Below are 22,859 nucleotides of genomic sequence, written 5' to 3' on the forward strand. Positions count from 1 at the left end.
TTCTTCATCTGAAAACTGCCTGTTTATATCCTTTGAATATTTATTAATTATTACTTGGATTCTTATAAATTTGACTTAGTTATTCATATATTTGAGAATATATTTTATATTTTATCAGAGATATTGTTATCAAAAATTTCCCCACTTTGTTGCTTCCTTTCTACTCTTGGTTGCATTGGTTTTGTTTGTAAAAAAAACTTTAATTTAATATAATCAAAATATTCATTTTACATCTTGTAATGTTCTCAGTCTTTTCTTTGGTCATAAATTTCTCCCTTCTCCAATATCCATAGATATTGATCTAAACCTAATTTTTGTAATACTGTTTTCCAATTTTCCCAGAAGTTTTTGCCAAATAGTAAGTTTTTATCCCCAAGACTGGGATCTTTGAATTTATCAAACACTAGATTGCTAGAGTAATTTATCCTTGGTCTATTCCACTGATCAATCCTTTGTTTCTTAGCCTGTATCAAATTGTCTTGATGAGTATTGCTCTGTGGTACAGTTTAAGATATGGTACTACTAGGGCACCATCCTTCACATATTTTTTCATTACGTCCCTTGATAGTCTTGACTTTTTGTTCTTCCAGATGAATTTTATCATTTTTTCCAGTTCTATAAACTAGTGTTTTGGTAGTTTGATAGGTATGGCACTGAATAAGTAAATTAATTCAGGTTAGGATTGTCATTTTTATTATATTAGCTCGGCCTACCCAAGAGCAATTAATGTTTTTCCAGTTGTTTAGATCTAGTTTTATTTGTGTGAAAAGACCCTGGATAATTCTTAATCAAAATGGTTAGAGCAAATTCTATATACCAATTAAATTAGGACTCATATAAAAAATAAACTTTAGAAATGTACTACACCATCTAAAAATCAGTAAACATATACTTTTAGATTATAGGAAGGAGAAACAAATCTTTTGTAGTTTGTCTCAACTTTGTATTGTTTTCTTAAAAAGATCTAGTTTCCAAAATACTTTCTCTTCTTCTTTATTCTTTATGATAAAGTTTAGCTCTCTAGGAAGAGACAAGAAAGGAATAAATTGGGAAATATAGGTGATATGAAAACAAAAGTCATCAATATTTTTAAAGGAACTGAAAGTGACATTTAATATCAAATGGCATTTCCTCTTTCCTACATATCTCTTCTTCTATTCAGATTCTCAAATAATTGTAACTTCCCTGCAGGAATAATTTTGAACTAAAATCAGAGAAAGGAAGCTCTAGGTCTTCCATCACCAAGATTGTGATCTGATAACTTTTATTGCATAGATTCAATGAAACATTATCAACATTTTACAAAACTTGAGAGTTGGAAAGGAGTTCAGTGGGCATTTAGCCCAACTCATATGTGAAAAGAATCCCCATTATAACATACCTAAGTTATCACTGAGAATGCTTAAATGACTCCAACTGTGGACTGTCCCATCTGAGGTACTCCATTCAATTTTTGGATAATTTTAACTGTTTGCAAGATTTTTCCCTAAAAAGAAGCCTAAATTTACCCCTTTGAAAGTCTACCCATTGTTCTTTATTCTCTCTGTCTAAATAAAACAAATCTAAATCCTCTTCCATATATTGCTTTAAATACTTGAACACAGTTTCATGCCCTACCTTCCCAAATCTTCTTTTCTCTAAGATAAAAAGTCTAGTTTTTGTAAACAGTCTTCCTATGTCTTGATGTCAAGACCTTTCATCATCCTATTATCCTGCTCTGGATATTCTTTGATTCATCAATATTATTCTTATATCTTGATGTTCAGAGATGGACCCTATGCTTCATATGGTGTCCAACAAAATCAAAGTATAGATGGATTATTGATTGTAAACCTCAAATTTCCTTAGACTTATAATTGTTGAAAATTTCACCATTGGGATATTTCATACTTGGAAAATTTCTTACTGATAGTCTATTGGAATGGGAACTCCATTGGCATGGGAGGTTCCTTCTCTTCCCTTCTTAAGATTACTTTAGGACAGAGACCCTTTGCTGAACAATGGAAAGGACTTTGACCTATGCTTAAGCATAGAACAGGAATTTCTTTGAGTCTTGATTGATTTTAGAATTGATACAATGGAGATACTCCACCCTATTCAGTCCTAATAGGATTGAGTAAGGGCTGCAGCCTAGATCAAAATTTAATTATTCCAATCTCTACCATACTCAAGTTAACAGGATTTAGAAAGGGCTGGAACAAAGGAGTAAAGATTTAACCATTTGAAAAATATGACCTTCAACAGACATGTGCAAAAAGCCAGAAACCTCTGGGCGGTCTTGGGTTAAGCGAGAGCCTCCATTGACAGGGAAATTGATGAAGAGTGATTGGTAGATGTGAGGACTGAGGGGAGGCAACTTGGATGGTGTCCTTAAAGATAGGAGGGTCTGGAGACTGAGGGGGGGAGAGGTGGTGGAGTTTTTTGGTCGGTGGTTCCTGGGCTCTGAGGAAGCTTGCTCTGAAGGAAGCTGAAGGTGGGGGCCTCTGAGACTGTTTCTCCATTTTGGACACGTGAGTAATAGGGACTGATCTCCTTTCTTTGCCCCAGCTATCTAAGGGCTTGGGCCTTTTGGCCCAGCCTAAACAGAGGGGGTATTTAAGCCCTATTCCCTTCTCTCCCCTTTCTCTCTCTATATATATCTCTAATTCCTTTCTTGCTCCTATTGTAATTAAACTCCAAAAAGGCTGACGGCTGACTTGAGTTTTTCATTTAGGAATTACATAGCTGATTCCTTGGCGACCTTAAATTAATATATATCAGTCTTTTAAAGTGATTCCCTTGTAACATGCTTCTCTGTTCCTGGAAACTATACCCCTACTATTGCAGCCCAAGATAGCAAATAAGCTTTTTAAATTACCTTTTTGGTGGCCACATTACATATTGTTTTTCATTTTTCCCTATTTATTTTTAACCAGAGTTCAATTTTAATTTTAGTGCCATAAGCTTATAGATTATTCTAAATGCCCCAAATCCTTTTCATAAATGTTTATAGTTTCTTATATTATCTTCTTATCTTATATTTAAAAAGGCATTTTTAACTTAACTACAAGACTTTATATTTGTCTTAATATTATTGGATTTCATCTTATTATTTCCCATCCAATGGTCCAGAGTGTCAAGATTTTTTTGAACATTTTTGATGGTATAGTTAGTTATCCCACCAAGATTTATGCAACAATCAATTCTGAGAGCATACTATATATTCCTTTATCCAAAATGCTTTTTTTAAGATAAAGGAGTCAGTATAGATCTGTTGGCTACCCTATTGAATAGCCATTATAAAGTTGTCATTAAATCCTTTACTTTTCTTTGAATCTAGGAAACTATTCAGTTCAACACTAATCAGATTGTATCTAAGCCAAATCTACCCATTTTCTCTACAAGAATATTATGAGATATTTTACCAAAAACTTTCTGAAAATCCAAGTAAACTATATCCACAGTATTCTCCCTTATCTTCTAATTTGTTACTCTATAGGGAAAGAATTTTTATTTAGTCTATTGTGCCTTGTTCTTAATAAAACCATGCTAGGTTTTTGTATATACTTCCCTTTCTAGATATTTCTCAACCATTTCCTTAAATAAAGTTTCTATAATTTTCCCAGGAATTGAGGACAAGCTGACTGAGTTATAATATTCTTTCTTTGTGCTCTTCCTTTTTCAAAAATTTGGAATATTTTCCTTTTTATTAGCTTTTACTACCTCTCCCATTTCCCATGAAATACGAAAAAGCATTACAATGGCTTAATAATTTCTGCCAGTTTTTTCAGAACGTGAAGATATGATTCACCTGGACCAGGAGATATGAACTCAATAAGATGAAGGTAAGTCCTCTTTTACTATCTCCTTACGAAAGAAAGAAAGAAAGAAAGAAAGAAAGAAAGGAAGGAAGGAAGGAAGGAAGGAAGGAAGGAAGGAAGGAAGGAAGGAAGGAAGGAAGGAAGGAAGGAAGGAAGGAAGGAAGGAAGGAAGGAAGGAAGGAAGGAAGGAAGGAAGGAAGGAAGGAAGGAAGGAAGGAAGGAAGGAAGGAAGGAAGGAAGGAAGGAAGGAAGGAAGGAAGGAAGGAAGGAAGGAAGGAAGGAAGGAAGGAAGGAAGGAAGGAAGGAAGGAAGGAAGGAAGGAAGGAAGGAAGGAAGGAAGGAAGGAAGGAAGGAAGGAAGGAAGGAAGGAAGGAAGGAAGGAAGGAAGGAAGGAAGGAAGGAAGGAAGGAAGGAAGGAAGGAAGAATTTGTTAAGTGCAAACTCTGTGCCCAGCACTTACTTTGTGTTAAGTTATTTACAAATATCTCATTTGATCCTCACAACAAATTTCAAATATAAATGCTCTTATTGTTCCAATTTTACAGTTGAGGAAAATGAGGCAAGCAGAGCTTAAGTAACTTGCCAAGAAAATACAAGGTGTCTCAATTCAGATTTGATTCCAGGCCCATTACTTTGCACTGCATACTTCCTACCTAGCTGTCTTGAAAAGTAAAATATACCATTCAACATATATAAAAAATTTTACTTCAAGATATTGATTAGTAAAGGAATCAGAGGGGAAAGAAGTAGAGACTTTCTAGTCATCTATATAGTCACAGTACAATAAAAATACAAGTTTTATCAATGAGAAAAAGAACACATGTGCAATTCATATGGTGAATCACAAAAGTTTTATTGAGGGAAATGTCTGAAATTCAAGATTCAGTGCATACCTGAAAAGTGGTGGAAATGGCACTATAGTCGCTTTCTATCAGACAGAAACCTAATACTACTTTTCTTTATGGAAGGCTTAACATATCAATATCAAAGATAACACCAGTGATCTCCTCCAAAGATGCAGTAATCCCTCACCTATCATGGGAATTACGTTCCAGAGACCTCCCCGTTACAGGTGAAAATCCTCAAATTAGAGACATTATATTTATTATTTACATATATTTAAGGCTTTATAAACCCTTCCTGCTCTCCTATAAATCTTTTCCACACTTATTAATCTTTCTGCCAATCAGTGCCCAGGATACAAAACACAGTGCTCTGTTTGGTCGCCTTTCATTCCATCAGCCAATAATGTGCTGTGTCTTGCACAAGAAGTAGTGGTGTCCTGCATTTATATTGTGTACAGTATGATATTCATCTACAAAATCTCTTGACACAGTGAAAACTCCCCCATACAGAATTAGATATTTTTTAAAACCACAATACAGTGAAGCTGCAATAAGTGAACCACCATATAGCGAGGGATGACTGTCGTCTAATTATGTGTTTGGGTTTTTTTAAACAAAGGACTAAGAGATTACATTACTTTTATAAAATCAATAAATAAGAAAAATATAATATGTGATGAGCTAAAAGGATGTGCCACGGTACCTGGAGATGTAAAGAGCAATTTTTTTTGATTAAGTAACAATTAAACAAACAACCTAGACATACTAGAACCACTATATTGATGTTATGGGATTACCCTAAAACTTTAGATTCTCTTCTGCACTAGTAGCTTTTTCATGTACTATGAACATATAAAACAGGCTAAAGTATTGTGAAAATGATAATTTGATGCCAATAGGAAAATTGTTCTCAATTTAAAACATGCCACCAATAAAGTAATGGCAAGAATGATTAGTATAAACATTATAATTTTTGTGATTCTTTCTAGCCTTAAATTCACTATTATCTGAAATAGAACTAAATATTACTTCCTAATCAAAGAAGAAATCATACCAAAATACTGTATTAATCCCTTTTACCAGTCCCATACATGGATAACACTTTGTTATTTGGCTTCACTGAAAATCACAAAAAACAATTCCTTTATCTCATGGAATCTTCCTCCAAAGATATCAAAATGGTATTTTGATTGGATTAGACAGAAAATTCTTAATGTGTGCTAAGGAGTGTGTTAGACTGAAGACTTCATGCTTAAATCAATAGTACATTAAGCTAATCAATCAAGGTGTAACAAATGTATCTTTGGTCTCTTCTAGACAAAACATATTGGGTATAAACATATCAAAGAGAAGGAGGTAATAGAATAGGTTAAGACATTGCTAGTATCTGATAATCAATGCTAAATAGGAAGAAAACATTTAAAACAATTTGCCATTTGCAATACTAATCCCTATGTATACTTTCAGAAATGTAAAATGGTGACAACAAATTTGTAAAATATCTTAATGAAACCTGATTAAATATTAGTGAAAGATCAAAACCCTAAATAACATCTCCTTACCCAAAAGAAGATAAAGATTAAAAATCTTTGAGGACATAATAATTAATTTTTTTAAAACTTAAAGAAATAATTATGATACAGGCACATATTAGTTTTACAAGGAATAGTTAAGGTTGATAGTACATGCCACTGGATTTGTATAATGTAAGCAAAAGTAGTTTACTTCCAGATGGAGCCTATGAAACACTTAAGATCAAAGAACTGAATCAAAATATAATCTGTATGACAGCTGCTAAAATTCAGCCAACAATATGTAGGCAAAGAATCATTGCATAAATATCTGGGTCTTGTATATTTGTTTATGGAACTAAAAGGGTTTATGATGGCAACTGTGTCAGATAATTGCCACCAGATATTGCAAATGGATTATACTTAGGGAGCCCAATTATAGCCATCAACATAGATTGTATAAGCAAATGGTAAAACCTGCAACACACTGCTATCTCTAAAAATTTAATCACCCACTGAATTAGTCATAAGTTGGTGTCTAGAACCCTGAGGAAAAAGGTAGATAACTGCCCTCTAGAGAACCCACCTGCCAGTTCAAGAAGGATCTGGGTAAAGGAGTCCTGAAAGGGGTGCTTTTGTATAATTTAAAAGTTGTTGAGGCGGCATATTGTCCTGTAGAAAGGAGATCTTGGAGTTATGAAGAACCAAGTTAGAGCTCTGCTTCTCACATCTCCTGGTGTCTGCTGGAGTCTTTGAACTGTTCAGTACACCAGGCATTTCTCTAAGATTCAATTTGTCTAAGAAGGTGTGGATCTGCAGTGATAGAGAGAGATCTTCACTAGGAGCTTCATCTACTGAACTACAGGTATGATCCTAGGGGGAAAGTACAGAAGCCAAAGGAATCTTTCATTTCCTTCTGAGGGCCACATTTTGTATTTAGGATATGAAACTTGGAGATTTTCTCACTTCCTGCAAATCTTTGTGTTGATCATTTGTTATTCCTGATATACAGATAAAAGTTTTGACAGGAAAGTGAGAAGCATGTGCCAATACACACCAAGTTAGAATTAAAGTAGAAAATTATGTATTTTGACTTTGTTATTCTTTAAAAACAATTAGTCTGGGAAAGTCTTCTAGTATTCTCATCATCCACAAAGCTTGTTCCATGGGATCTAATGAACAAGTTTCTTTTTTTTTTTCTGGAACTATAGTATTAGTTCTTTAGTGAAATTTATGTCCATGTGATACTTAAGTGACTTTATATACAGAATAGTTGTGTGGTCAGTTCATCATAATACATTAAACCCTAATAATAATAATGAACTAAACTGTGGGTCAGAACACCCAGTTCTAGTCCTTGTTTTGCTAATATGTCATTTTGACTCTGAACCTGTTTCTTCATCTATAAGATTGAATAGATAATCTTTAAAATCCCTTCCAGATTTTCCTAAAGGAATAATCATAGAAAAAAATTCTTGTTGTCATTCTCTTCTATTTAAAAGCTACTTCCTACTAGTAAATTAGATGCTGGAGAGGTACATTAACTTCTAAGCTATGTGGGAACCATGTCTTGCATGATTGCTACTTGGCTTTATCCTGGTTAGTACTCTATTACCCTGATACAGGATGTGACACTTCAGTAGCCTGAAAACTCTATGAATGTCCCTAAGCACTCTCTCACTTCCAAGAAGAATGGAGTCTAACACTTAAAAATTAAACATGAGTGATTAGAAACTTTTTAACATTTGGCTTTTTTTTTCCAACAACCTAAAAAATGTCAGAACAAAATTAGTTTCATTGTAAAGTCTGAAGCCTGGATACATTATCCCAAGTAAAGACATACTTAGCTATAAGTAATTTAATAATGGAAATGTTGTTTTTGAAGTTCTGAGGTGACAGATGGCATAGCCAAATGATTCTTACATTTTTCAAATTTCTTTCATTCTTTATTTTAAAAAATTGTCCATCTTTTCTTTTTTTTAATTGAAACATTTTATTTAATTAATTGATTTAGAACAAGTCTTTTCATTTAGATATTATTTCATGAAAGCAATTCAGAAATTATAGTCATAGACAAGACACATGGAAACAATGAATTGATAAGAACCTTAAAAATCAGCATGGGGGCAGCTAAGTGGCTCAGTGGATAGAGAGCCATCCCTAGAGACCCTGGTTACAAATCTGACTGGATATTTCCTAGATATGTGATCCTGGGTAATTCACTTAAACTCAGTTGTCTAGTCCTTACAATAATTGTGTTTTGGAACTGATACTTAGTTTCAATTCTAAAACATAAAGTTATGTTTTGTTTTGTTTTTTAAATCAGCATGCCTAGCTCATTTATTTTAGGAAAATGAAACCTAGTGAGGTGAATGACTTGTCCAATGTCACAAAACTATAATTTACAGATTCAAGACCCAAAAAGGATTCTTATTCAAATTTCCCCTTTACTGCACTAGAAAATAATACAATGTATACACAAATTTCACAATAGAAGCATTATATACATTATATAATAATTAGGTTAGTCAGTGACAGCTTCAAAATTCATGTGACTAATCAATTATAGAAGTTCTTCATCCTTTTAAGGCAAGAGATTCTATCTACCGCAGAAGGTAGGTTGTTTTGTTTTGTTTTGTTTTTTAATTTTAGCCTCAACATCTAAATGAAAGTCACGCCTCTATATTTTCTGTTTGCAAATAAGGAAATTAACCTAAGATAATTTAATATGAACCAGGTAGGGGTCAATCAGTCAACAAGCAATCATTAAGTGTTTACTACGTTCCAGACACTCGGTGCCAGGTTAGTCTAAATAATCTATGCAGATAGCATAAAATCCTGATTTTCAGAAGTGTGTTTTCTGATAATTGACCATAAGACGTCTCTTCAGAAGAAAAGAAAGTGAAGGGTATCTGCAGATCCAATCAAATGGCTGATTTGGGGATAACATTCCACTGTGAAACTTTAATATGAATTTTCATTGGTTAGGTTCAGTTTCCTGATCTAAAAGTAACATCCCCATTAAAAAGGTCACATAACTTACTTTAGATGTGCTAAGCATACAAAAAACATTATGAATAAGGCTTGCCAGCAACAGATACTAATCACATCAGGGTACTTAGATTTTCTAATTCTGGCTGTGCCACTAACTAGTTGTATGAATTTGGAAAGAGGCAGCCTCTTTTGATCTAATTTTTCATCCTTAAAATGAAAGAATTAGGCTAGATAACCTCTAAGGTCTCTTCAATGAAAAATTCCATGACTCTGAATACCTTTTTTGCAATATATGAATTCTTATACTCACATTATAATGTTCCTGGCAAATTTAGAATAAAACAACCTTGTTCTTTGTTCATTGTTGAGTACATGAATTCTTCAGACATACCTGTATCATCCCAGGACTTCAATAACTGAATTTTGAGTTTCCAACAACAGATTCTCTTTAGATTTTAAAAGAATAATATGATAGATAAAACTATTTATTTATGCTTCTTTAATAATAATCAAAATTTTCAAACTGAAGAAACTGAAGTCTAGGAAGGTTAAACAACTTACCCAAGGTATTACAGTTAGTAAATATTAAATAATAAAATACTTTTTATAAGCTTCATAAAATGTCTACTTATGATCTTATACAAAATGAATGCTGAAAGAAAATGAATCAGAATATTTAGGGGCAATATTTTCTTTTAAATAACCTCAAATCTATATATGTTAATTTGACATCATTTATTTGCCTATACAATAAATTCTGCATATATACATAAATAGCAAACTTCAATTCCCTCCTGAGAATAATGCTACTATTTTATAGGTAAATATATAATAGTTTTGGCAGGCATGGAGGAGGAAAGGGATCACTCAGTGAGGAACTCCCTCTACCAATGTAGATTGGTATCTTTTCCACAACTCACAGTTTTATAGAGTTGTCTGAGGCACTAATGGCAAGGGTCACATTAATTTTATGTAGAATGTGAGGAAGCACAACATTAACTTATATTTTCCTGACTCCAAGGTCAGCTCTCCATCCACCATATATATCTTTACTCTTTGTGAACTAATACACCATAACTAAGGGAAACTGAAATAACTATTACGGAAGGACAGAAATCAAGACCTGTGAATTTTCCTGAATCCATATGCAAAATCAATTAAATTCAATCTGGAAAATATATGGGAAATATCAAACAAGGAGAAAATGTTGACTTGACAAGAACAACAGCCTGGATTAATCAGTCTATCCATAGCCTGAAACAGTTGGGTACATACAAAAACACTGGGTACATAGCTCTCATGGTAAAAGGAAATGACATTGACTTTACAACTCCATGAAACAATATTTCACATATTTTTAAAATCTACTGTTATTTATTGGATGCATCAACAATACATTGAGCAGATATGTGGGGGTTAAGGAAACCATTGCATATGATATAGAAATAAGGGAATTAATGGCCACACACTAGTAACACAATAAAACATTTCATTAAACCATTACTTAGAACTTAGTGTGACCTATTATTAGAAGTAAAAACTTTCTAGCCAAAATGGTTGTACAAAAAGTGATTTGTGAAGGGAGCCAAAATTATTTCTATGAGGAAACCACTGAATATATCTGTAAGCGAATTGCCTCAGACACTTTCCTATCTGGAAAGTATCAGAGTGGAAGAATTGACTGTATTGATATTGAGAATTACTCTGAACTTTCTGGGAAGTCAATCACATATTCATAGATGAAAATCTGGAAAGAACTTCAGAAACGATCAAGTACAATTCCTTCCCTTTACAGGAAAGTAAACTGAATTCTAGGTAGGTTTAGCAACTTCCCAAGTTAACATAGATAGTAAGCATAAGAAGTGGGATTCAAACCCATTATTCTTTTTTATATATGAACCTCCTTGAATCTTACTATTAAAATTGGTTGTTGTTGTACTGGGGACCTAGAGGCATAGATCTTCAGTAGAGCAATGGGAAGGAAACAAATAAAATATCCCTTATACTTCCTGAGAAAAATAGAATTTGGGAATGGGGAACAGAAAAGAAAAAGGATTACAGGAAGTTCTAACCTCTCTTCTAGAAGCATTTGATCTGATTGATTTTCAGGAACAACTACTAAAATGGGCTACTTGAAATTAAAGATAGGTCAAATCAAGTAGCATGTGATTACTATGTACAAGGCATTACTCTCATATAATTTTTATATATTTTAGTGTTCTTTTCCTTTATATTACCATAGAAATTGTTTATAATTATCTGAGTTCCGTTTACTTTTATCTAAATCAGTTCAAACAAGTCTTCCCAAGTTTCTCTGAATTCTTCATATTTATATATATAGTACAATAATATGCTACTATAATACAAAATCACAATTTCTTTAATCATTTCTTGATCAGCAGGTACTTATTTTGTTTTTAATTCTTCCTACAAAGAAAAATTCTACAAAGATCTTGACATCATAGGAATTTCCTTCCTTCCTTTCATCTTCTTAGGAGAACATATAGTCATCCCTCACCTATCACAGGAGTTATGTTCCAGATACACTCCCCTCCCATGATAGGTGAAAACCCATGAAGTAGTGGTGTTACATTTATTTTGTTATATATATATATATATATATATATATATATATATATATATAGAGAGAGAGAGAGAGAGAGAGAGAGAGAGAGAGAGAGAGAGAGAGAGAGAGAGAGAGAGAGAGAGAGAGAGAGAGAGAGAGAGAGAGGCTTTATAAACCCTTCCCACTCTCCTACAAAACTTTTCCACACTCTTATTAACCTTTCCCACACTCTTATAAACACTGAGCCAAATAGCACCCAGGATACAGAAAACAGTGCTATGGTTGGTTGCCTTTCATTCCATCAGTCAATAGTGTGCTGTGTACAATCTCACATTGGCAAACTTGTACAAGCAGTAGTGGTGTACTGCATTTCCATTGTATACAGTATGGTATTCATCCACAAAATCCCATGATATAGCAAAAAACCCATGATAGAGAATTAGATATTTATTTAAAAAAAAAACATGATATAGTGAAGCCACAATGAGTGAACTACAATATAGTGAGGGATGACTGTATTCAGTACTGTCATCACTATGTGAAGAGGATGAACAATTTAGACACTTTCCTAGTATAGAACCAAATAGTTTTTGGATTTTGTTTTTTTTTTCCCCCCAGATCTATAGGGCTCATTCAAGACATCACCAAGAGTGAATGAATATACTGGCTGAAATATCTTTCTTTGTATTGAATCTTACCAACACTTGATCTCACACATCATTCATACTAAAATCAAAGACAGCTTAGCCTTTCTGATCGCAAAGATATTTCATTTTAGAAGGGCTCAAAGCCAAAGGACATATCCTGACATTAGAATTCAAGGTCTCCAACAATAGTAAAGATCCAATGCAGACATTGATATCTTCTTTGGCTCCCAGAAGGACTAGAAATAGTTTATTGTATCAATCTATAACATCATAGCAGCACATATATTACATTATTTTAGTAAGTGACAAATTCGGGACTTGAATCATTCAAAATCCTTTATCCTTCCTATAATTGTATACATTTTTCTCCATTTGCTTACCTGATAACACAGTGTCCCAATAATCTTTTTAGTTTCTGAACAATCTAAATAAATTGTGATTAGTAAAAAGGGTAAGGGAGCTTAAAATAAATTTAGATAGTTATATTCTGAACAGGTGTTTTTTTTTTTAGCCTGAACCATAAATAAATAATTTTTGTTTAAGAAAGAAATTTGTAATAAAAGCAAGAATTGATACTATTTTTAAAGATGATTATTTGAACTAATTTAAATAATAACACTGGGAACGTGTATATCCCAAAATATGCCTATGTCTCCATTCACATAATGGCCAATGATATAAATGCTCAATACTTGTTTTCAGTACTTTTGAATGAGGCTTTGTAATGTAAAATATTTTTGGAAATTTCAGGTATTTAAAATGTTACTATTTCTTTATACTCTGAAATTAAATTTTGCATTTACTATAGAGCATTATTTATTTTAAATTCTAAAAAGAAATCAAGATGGACCAAATGGAGAAATCTATGATGGAATAAAATTTCTTGGACATCAGAATTGGCTATATAACCCCCACACCCTACAACTGCCTGGTTAGATCTTAAATAGTTGCTAAATTCAACCATTTAATGCTGAGTATCTTTACTAGTACTTTCATATTGTGTTTCTCTCCTTCAGTTCTTCTCACTCTACCGAACTGTCCCTTTCTGCCACTGCCATTGATTTTCATGGCATTCTCATTCCCCTCCTCTTCCACACAACAAACATCTTACATAGAGATATCTGAAGTCTTTTTGCCTTCATTCAATATTAGGTCTTCCAGGAAGGCTCTTAAGTAGTATGGATCCTAAAGTAGCACTGCTTGTAGAGTCAGAGGGTCTAAGTTTATATTCTGCTTCTAGTGTTTACTTCCTGAAAATCCTGGAAAAAGGCATCTATCCTCTCTGGTTCTTTCTTCCTTATCTGTGAGGTATGTGGATGGTTTCTGAGATCCCTTCCAGGTCTAGTCCATTATTATCTAGATTTTTCCCTTTGGGGCCTGAAGGTAGGGCAAAAATTCAATTCCAGGGAATGGTGAATAGACAAACTAAAAATCATTAAATCTGCCTCTTTAAGGAGCCTTTTAACCTATAAATGAGATATATCCACAAAATAATCCATTACCAGACCCAGCCTTCCTCTCTTTTCATGCAAAAATAGAGAACCTTGGCTAATGAAAACACATAACTTTTATAGTTTCTGGTACCCAATATTATGAAGCTCTTAGAAAATAATCTAAAGGCAGAAAAAATCTCAGGGACAATGTTAGAATATATGCAACAGTAATAGCAATAAGCCATAAAAGACAAAAGAAAAACATTCTGGAGTATTCCAAAATACGAGTAGATGGGGAATGGAGACAAGAGATATAAAACAAAACACTGAGATCAGTGCTAAATGTGTTCCTGAGCTCTTAATGACATCCTCCCCTTGATTCTGCCAGTTTGGGAAAATTAATAATAATTACCATGTTCTTGTCACACATCCCAGAGCTCAAAGTTATTTTACAGATAAGGAAATTGAGGACAAAGGAGATTAAGTAATTTGTTCAAGGTTACACAGGCACCAAGCATCAGAGGTGGGAATTAAACAGAGGTCCTTCATCTTCAGAGCCAATATTTCCATTCTAATAACTGTCTTATCTAAATGTTCAAGGTATTATGTATTTGTGTGAACACAAATAGCAGGCTAAAGACTATCTGTTCCCTTATCATTTCCAGTGACTCTTCTGACCAATAAACTAAGGAATCAACATTCTTTTTTTTAAAAGAATCCTAAGAATTGTTTTAGAATTTGTACAAAGTATCAGTTCCAAGACTGGGCAATTGGGATTAAGTGACTTACCCAGGGTAATACAGCTAGGAAGTATCTTGAAGCCAGATGTGAAACCAGCACCTCCCATCTCTAGGTTGGGTAGCTCTCTATTTACTGAGCCACCTAACTGCCTTTATGGAATCATCATTCTTGATTCTGGAGTTAGACACAGATATGTTCTTGGTGTGCCAAAATAAAATGCAGAAAGTATTTTCTCCAGATGTTGTAAATAGAAGCTAGTTGTGTTTTAAAGAGCAATGTTGGGATCCAAAATACCTCAAAGGAAGTGGTTTGGAGTGGAAAAACACTGTTCTTAGAGCCTAGCAATTACAGTTTGAATCACAGCTCTGGAATTCTAGCTCTGACTCTAAATAGGTGTGTGAGCTTGGGCAAGCCACTTAAAACTCTCCAGGTCTCAATTTTTATCATCTGTAAGATGGGGGTTATATAACCACAAAGGGCTACTTAGTTAAAATTGTTCTGTTGAACCATAAAGTGCTAAATAAATTTAAGATTTTTTTCCATAAGTATGATTAACTACACTGTAAATTAAACAGACCTTTGTGGGGTGAGCCATGAGTTTGACAATCATTTGTAATATGGTTTCTAGGGAGAAATATAGCTTAAGTCATTAAATTTCCAAATACATTAAAAACAACTTCAAAAGAACTTTTGAAATGCACGCTCTTCACCTATCAAAATCTTTCCATAGCTTCTATAACAACCATATAAGGGAATTCTAGATGTGACATCTTGGGTATCACACTCTTCATATGGATAGAGATACCAATAGTCATATCATCTTTCTTCTTTCCTTTTTTTGCAGTGTCTCCTGCAGTCATTGAGAACAATTGCATTGATGTCATGATTTTTTTAAATGTTTCAGAAACACCATTTACTTTCATATAGCTTATTTTCTAAATGTCACTCTGCTTCCAACACTTCAATTTAATAGGGGCGGGGAGAACAATCTAGTCTGAAAACCTGCACCATTTGGAAATCATTGGAACCAGAAATATGACCATACATTAAAGACTTGGTTAGCTTCCTCACACATGTATCAGTGTGCAAGTGTTTGCCAATTCAATCAAGCCATTTGGGTGCACTTTGATACCAGGCTAAGAGACTTAGCAGCAGGGTTTTTTTTTCTTTTGCTGTTTTTGTTTTAAACAAGAAAATAATGGCCACCAGAACCTATTATATTTAAGAAAAGGTCTCAATGACAGTAAGATTTCATACTTTACAATAAATTTTAGAATTAGATTTAGATTTTTTTCAGAGGTAATAACTGATTAATGATTTCTGAGACTGTGTACAGAGTTTGATTTCAAGTAGGGGCAGACAACAATCAAGCAATCTAAACCCTGACAAGTGCTAAATTGGATGTCACTAGCCAGAAACAGGTAGTACTTCTGGCCAACTCTGAGGAATTATGAAACAAGGGACACTCACTTCTTAAGCCCTGAAAATTTAAAACCCAGTAATCTATGTGGAGGGGATGAACATGATTTATCACCCATCCAGAGCTGGGTCACTCCCACAAGAAAAATCAGCAAATTTGATATATCCATTGTGTGAAGTGTGTGAGCTATTTTATAGCTTTGAACTTGACCTCTCTGACCAGATGCCGATGAAAAGTGGATAACCAATGAGGAATCAGCTACAGAAAAATGGTCTACAAACTATGTGTGATTCAGACCTCAAAGAAGGTGCATGACCCCTGGACACTCACACTCAGGATCCCAAAAAGCAAAAGTTGGAACTCCTCTTTGGAAAAAATTATCAAACTATGACCAAAACCACATGAAGCATGAGGAGACAGACATATTGATTCAACACAATGAAAGCCCATCATTGTTCTAGATTCTTGAACCTGGCAAAAAAAATTCTGAATCTGGGAGAGAACACACATTATACTGGACCAATATGGTAGCAGATGGCATATAAGTGTATTCAGTGTATAAAATGAAAGTACTAACTTGATCATATTACATGAAAAGCTGGTAGAGGGAAGAGAAGGAGATACAGAAATGATAATGGATCACCATAGAAACATCAGGTTTTTATAGTCAATAAACAAGTTGATGTAAGATTTTCCCAAGTTGATGTGGGTATTTGTGTGGCCTTCATATACACTAGAAAAATGTATGTAACATGTATAGGCTATTGGTAAACATCCAGTAACTTAAAAAAAAACCTTTATCTTCTGTCTTAGAATCAATATTAAATATCAATTCAAAAGCAGAGGAACAGTAAGAGTTAGACAATTGAGGTAAAATATATGAGGCCAAATCTGAACCCAAAACCTCCCATCTTTAGGACTGGCTCTTGATCCACTGAGTTATCTAGCTGCCCCACCATATAATAACTTTAACTAGAGCTTTTATAACATCCAAACATGCTGTGTGTACATATGCACATGATCTATGTATTAGGTCTATTCTACATATCTTTAACATGGACATTACATACTATTTTCTACCCATATATTCCCTATATATTGCAGATAATTTTCATGTAGCCATGCTAACCTTAAGTTATTTAACATTGTATGATGTACACTGATAACCTATTCTCATGAAATTCCATTAATTTCATAAAATATCTATTGATCTACTGTCCTTATTCTTGATTTCTCTGCAACTTTGGACATTTTTGTAGTAGTTGCATAAAATATATATTTATATGCATACAAGTTGATCTTCCTCTCCTCCTAAATACACTCATTTATGGATTTTCATGACATTGCTGTCATCTCTCTATCTAACTAATCTTTCTCCTTTGCTGAACCATCATCCATGTCATATCCACCAACTATGAATATCTTTTAAGTCTCTGCTACGAGCCATTATCTCTTTATGTTCTCTCACTGGTTGATTTTGTTAGTTCCCATAGATTCAGCTACTATCTCTAGGCAGATGACTCTCAGATCTATTTGTCTAACTCTAGTTTCTCTTCTGAACTCTTGTCCTACATTACCAATTGACTTCTTGAAATTTCAAACTGCTACCACCTAAGACGGTCCAAAATGGAATTCATTCTTTCCCACAAATGCATCCTTCTTCTGTACTTCTCTTTTAGTCCTGAGGGTATCACCATCTTTATGATCACTCAGGTTCTGGGTATCAATGAAATAGTTAACTCTCCATTCTCACTAACCCCCAGAAATAACTGCCTTTTTATCTCAACAGTATCTCTCATAATTCTCCCCTTCTATTCACTCACAGAGCTACAATCCAGTTCTGACCCTCACTACTTTTTTTCCCAAATTATTAAAATAGTTTTCTAGTTGGTCCTCCTACCTCAAATCTTTCCCCATTCTAATACACAGCAACAAAAATAAATTTCACAAAGCACAAGCATATCCCCCTCAATAAATGTCAATGGTCTTCAAAGATCACATATAAATTCTTCTCTTTGACTTTTAAAGCTATTTATAGCATGGTCTTCTCCTACCTTTCCAGCTTCCTTACACATTTCTCCCTCAATGCACTCTACAATGCAATCATGCTGGTCTTTCTGTTGTTCCTCATACATGATGTTTTACCTCCTGACTCCATGCCTTTGCACTGGCTATCTGTCATTCCTGGGGGACAGTCCTTCCCCAGTTCTGCCTTTTAGAATCCCAGATTTATTTCAAGACTCAGCCTAAGTGCTACTTCCTACATGAAGCCTTTCCAGATTTACCCAAAAAGACTAGCATCTAATGCCTTCTTTTCCCTAGCTACATCATGTGTTCATATCTATCTGGGTTCCATTAGAATGTAAGCTTCTTGAGGGTAGGGATTACTTCAAGTTTTTCTTTGTATCTCTAATGTGTATCACAGTCCATAGTGCATAATATAAAAATTAGATTTACATCTCTAATAATAAAATATTATATTTTATTAAGTTTATTAAGGATCATTAGAAATCAAGGAATAAAGAGGATACAAAATAAAAGCCATGTTTTTAATCAGCCCATGGCTAATTAGCCCATTTAAAATCCCTGTGCTTAGTTTACCACCATACTTGCTGCATCGTAGCTAAGGAAGAGACCCTATGGGAGGCATTGCTGCCAGTTAAATATCAATAACGTGATCTCGCCAACATGGAGACACAGGAGAGATTAAAGGGAATTCTGGGAAATACCAAGGACTTCTGGGGAATGAAGTCTAAGGTTCAAAATCTCCATTTATAATAATAGATTTAATAAATGCTACTTAGTTGAGTGACTGATTAATACTATATTCAAGGCACTGGAGATAAAACAAAATAATGCTGTCCCACAAGGCATTTATATTCTACTAGAAAGAAATAAAATGGATATAGATAAGTAAATAAAAATAAGTCATTTTAGTTTGGAGACCAAGAGCAAGTGAGTCAGGAAAACTTTCACTATATCTATGTGCATATATTATAATTTTACAAAATTAATTATTTTATAAAATATTACAATATTTTAAACTATCAGATGTTGCAAAGAAATCAAGAATAGGGACAGTAAGCAATTCAATACAAGTTTTAATGAATTGAGTAGAATTTCACAAGGATAGGAGGAGGGAATAGAAAGAAATGAGGAAATTTATAAGGTGAAAAGAAAGAAAATTCCAGAAATGAGTTAGACCAGGAATGGCCTTAGAAAGAAATAGAGACTTTAGATGGAGCATTAGGTAGGGAAAACACCAACCAAGCAGACCACTTAGAACATAAAATGCATTGTTGGTGGGGGCTGGGGATAAGAGAAATGTTTCTGTCTAAAACAAATTAATGACAAACTAAAAGGAAATATAGAGCTTGGGAAGTTAGGTAGGACAGTGGATAGAATATCAGGCCTGGAGTCAAGAAGGCCTGAGTTCAATTCCTGACTCAGACATTTACTGTGTGACCCTTGACAAGTCATTTAACCTCTGTTTTCCTAATCTACTGGACAAAGAAATGCTAAACCATTCTAGTACCTAGTCAAGAAAACCCCAAATAGGGTCACAAAGAGCCATACGTGACTGAAATGACTGAACAAAATATATAGGGAGCTAGCACATGTAAGGTGTGTAATTTGTTTTTGTTTTATTATGGAGAAAATATAATAGGCACATCTGACAAGGGAAAAGCCTACTATGCTTCATCCCAGAGTGTAAGCATTCATCTGTGAAAAACAGACTCCATTCCCCATTCCCCATGTGCCCATATAGTAGATATGGAACAGAGAAAAAGAGAGGCTTGTAGGAAAGAGCAGGGGATAGATACAAGAAAGGAACCACAATAGAATGATCTAGGAATAGGGAAGTATTAGTAACAGATTTTAGCTTTCTTGCCAGATATGAAGTGTCACTGTGACCAGTGAAACAGGGAAAGAAGACATTCTGGTTAATGTGAAGCTGTGTATTGGTAGTCTAAGCAAAAATCCTGGGGCAGCCTTCACTGAAATCTCAAACCCTTTTTCACCTACAAAGATACTTCCTAATTTTTTTCTATTTGTTAATAAGTATTCCCTGGGAATGTGGGCATCCTTCTTTCTATTGTTTTACTTGGCATTTTTGTTCTATTTCTAGACCTATCCATTACCTTTGATTTGTTAACAGGCCTAGAACAAGATGACTCTCTCTCTCTCTCTCTCTCTCTCTCTCTCTCTCTCTCTCTCTCTCTCTCTCTCTCTCTCTCTCTCTCTCTCTCTCTCTCTCTCTCACATGCACACAGTCCTACTATTCAGTGGCCAACAAAATAGGAACAGGTGGAAGTAATAACAAACCAGGTTACTGGGAAGATCAGCGAGTACATCTGCACGGGCTCATGCCTCATTACTTCAAAGACAATTCTATCCTAAAAAACTGTTTGTTCTCCTGCTCGCTGTGGTGACTTTGGGTGCTGAATGATAAGGGCAAGAGAACAGACAGGCGATTGAAATAACCTGCTTCTTTAGCAGATGCAAAAAACTCTTTCCTTCTTGGAAATTTGAAATAAATCAGACCTGAACTTGAAATTGAAATGCCAAAGGGCAGATTGTAAAAAAAGTGAAAAGTTCAAATATATGCCAAGGGGATGACAATCCCTCTCCAGCCTGAAAAGTTTTAGTAGTCATCACGGGATTTTTTTTTTCTATCTGCTTTACCTAAGATACATTTCCCCTTGCCTAAGGGTCATGGTGTAATGCATAGACTTGGCTGAATTTGGAGTCTGGCAGACAAAGGTTCAAGTTCTGTCTTTGCTACCTACTAGGTATGACCTTAGGCAGATCACTTAACTCTCTAAGCTTCTCTTCTTTATATGTAAAATGCATGGATAAGGTAACAGTAGATAAGATTCTTTCCAGCTGGAAATCTATGATCCTAGGAATTGATTTACTCTATTTTCAGAAATACTTATTTTTTTCTGTAAATTTAAACCGATAACTCCTATTTAAGCCTCAAGTATTTGCCTCAATTGATACCTAGACTCCATGGATGTGTGTATAAAAGTTTTAAAGATCTCTTCAGAATTGTAGCCCATCCTTCCAGGTTAAGGTTTCTTAACCTGGGATCCAAGGACGTCTGTGATTTTTAATGAGAAAAAATAATTATATCGCTATCTTCACTAACCTTTCAATGAAATTTAACATTTCTTTCCATGAAAAACAAAGCATTATTCTGAAAAAGGGCCCATAAGTTTTCCCAGACTTCAAAGGAGTCTATGGGACACAAAAAGATTAAGAACTCCTGCTCTGAAAGTCTTCCCCTTATCAGAGTAGCAGGTTCCCAGAGGCTCCTTAAAAGTGTGGAGCCACCTTGTCTTAAGTGGGCAGGTGGCCTTTAAGTGTCAATGCCAATATTTAATCCCATTTCATCCCTTCAACACTAGAATGCCATTTGCAAGAGAAGGTAATTGTCTCCTCTCAGAATAATCAGTTTTAAACAGGTGAGGCTATCTAGTGAGGCTAAGACTCTTACTACAGCTACTTGCCCAAGGAAAGCTATCATCTGAACAATTTAGGGGGGAACTGTAGCTCCCTAAAAGTTGAGGCTTAATGTATGTCAACATCCCTTGCTTCCTCCTGGAAGCATGTGCAGGCAAGCTGGGCTGGAATGTGTGGTGCTGACTGTGGAATGCCCAGGTTAGATCAGAAACACAGCAACTGTCACTCAGGGTGAGCATAATCAAGATTGAAATCACACCTCTTGGTTGAGCACAGGCCTGCAGCCTGAGTTTCTGTGGGTGAGCTGCAAGGGTGCTATCTGGCTTGTCATGTTTAATAACTTTCTCCTCTGAAGTCTGATACGCTGAAAGATCTGTCCTGCTGATGTTAAAAGCTGGATTTTCGATGCCTTCTCTGGTTGCTCCATCTTCTTTTGCTGGAGAAAACAAGGAGGTCAGAAGAGCACATTTTACCAAAGTGTATTCCAAAGACAAGCAGAAAATTCCTTCTAGTAATTCCTTTGCTCAAAGACTCAAGTGTATCGTCCTCAAATGTCGCCAAAACAGAATTAGGTTAAAATTAACTCTTAAAAAAAAAAGAATAAATGATTAAAATAATTACAAATTGCACCCTGACAAGCAAGAGCAAAATTTCGCCCACAGCCATTTGTCTGTAATTAGTTAATTAATCCTTACACAAATTATGAGCAATAACTCATCAAGCAAGGCTCACCCATCAGAAATTCAGCCGACTTGGATTTCTTCTGCTTAGTTTGCTTCAGAGCCTTCTGCTGGAACTTCTGGAGGGAAATTGTTAAATGAATAAATTAGCTAAAGAATGAAGATCATCATTTATGATCCACAACTAACACAGTATTTTAAATATGGGATGGCATTGAAATGTCATTTAATTTGTATCTCTCCTAAAGGGGTCAACCACTAATTGAACAACAGCAGTGGAAGAATTAAATAAAATAGGATAAGAAAAGTTAATATAAATGCCAAACGAAGGTCACAGTAAAATACTAGGGATTTTTAAAATCATTTTTAATTACTTTAGAGAACCCTCAACAAATGAAGAGCTTTGGAAAAGTTATCTTTTGAATTACATATTCAGTAAAGTTATGCTACTGTTCTGTTTCTTTGGGTAAAGCTAGATATGCCAATACAAAAACTTTTTTGCTATGCTACCTTTAACCCCTTTTGCTTCCATAATCCCAAGTTACTGAAGAGCAAAGCATATGTTTCCATGGACAACCACAAATTTTATTTAGGGAAAGAATAAAATGATGTACAGTACTGGGAGTAACATGCTATAATAGAAATTACAATGAGTTCATGAGATGCCACATCAGATATTACATGTCACCAAAATCCAAGATTCATTACATTGCTAGAAAACCCATTAATATTAAAATGCATAAAAAATGGTTAAAA

The 22,859-nt window shown here is 34.5% G+C and overlaps 1 protein-coding gene across 1 annotated transcript in view; it reads right to left on the reverse strand.

Annotated features, from left to right (window-relative positions):
• The window catches only part of LOC103099306 (orofacial cleft 1 candidate gene 1 protein homolog), a gene marked incomplete at its 5' end in the record, with an annotated part of 113,488 nt that extends 91,260 nt beyond the window's left edge, over window positions 1–22,228 (reverse strand). Inside the window, 2 exons of the mRNA XM_016432629.2 lie at window positions 21,683–21,859; window positions 22,156–22,228. Coding sequence (XP_016288115.2) covers window positions 21,683–21,859; window positions 22,156–22,228 — 250 coding nt within the window. The remainder of the gene's footprint in view (window positions 1–21,682; window positions 21,860–22,155) is intronic.
• Between the last annotated feature and the right edge of the window lie 631 nt (window positions 22,229–22,859).

Source organism: Monodelphis domestica, chromosome 3 (assembly GCF_027887165.1).
Source record: "Monodelphis domestica isolate mMonDom1 chromosome 3, mMonDom1.pri, whole genome shotgun sequence".
Taxonomy (NCBI): Eukaryota; Metazoa; Chordata; class Mammalia; order Didelphimorphia; family Didelphidae; genus Monodelphis; species Monodelphis domestica.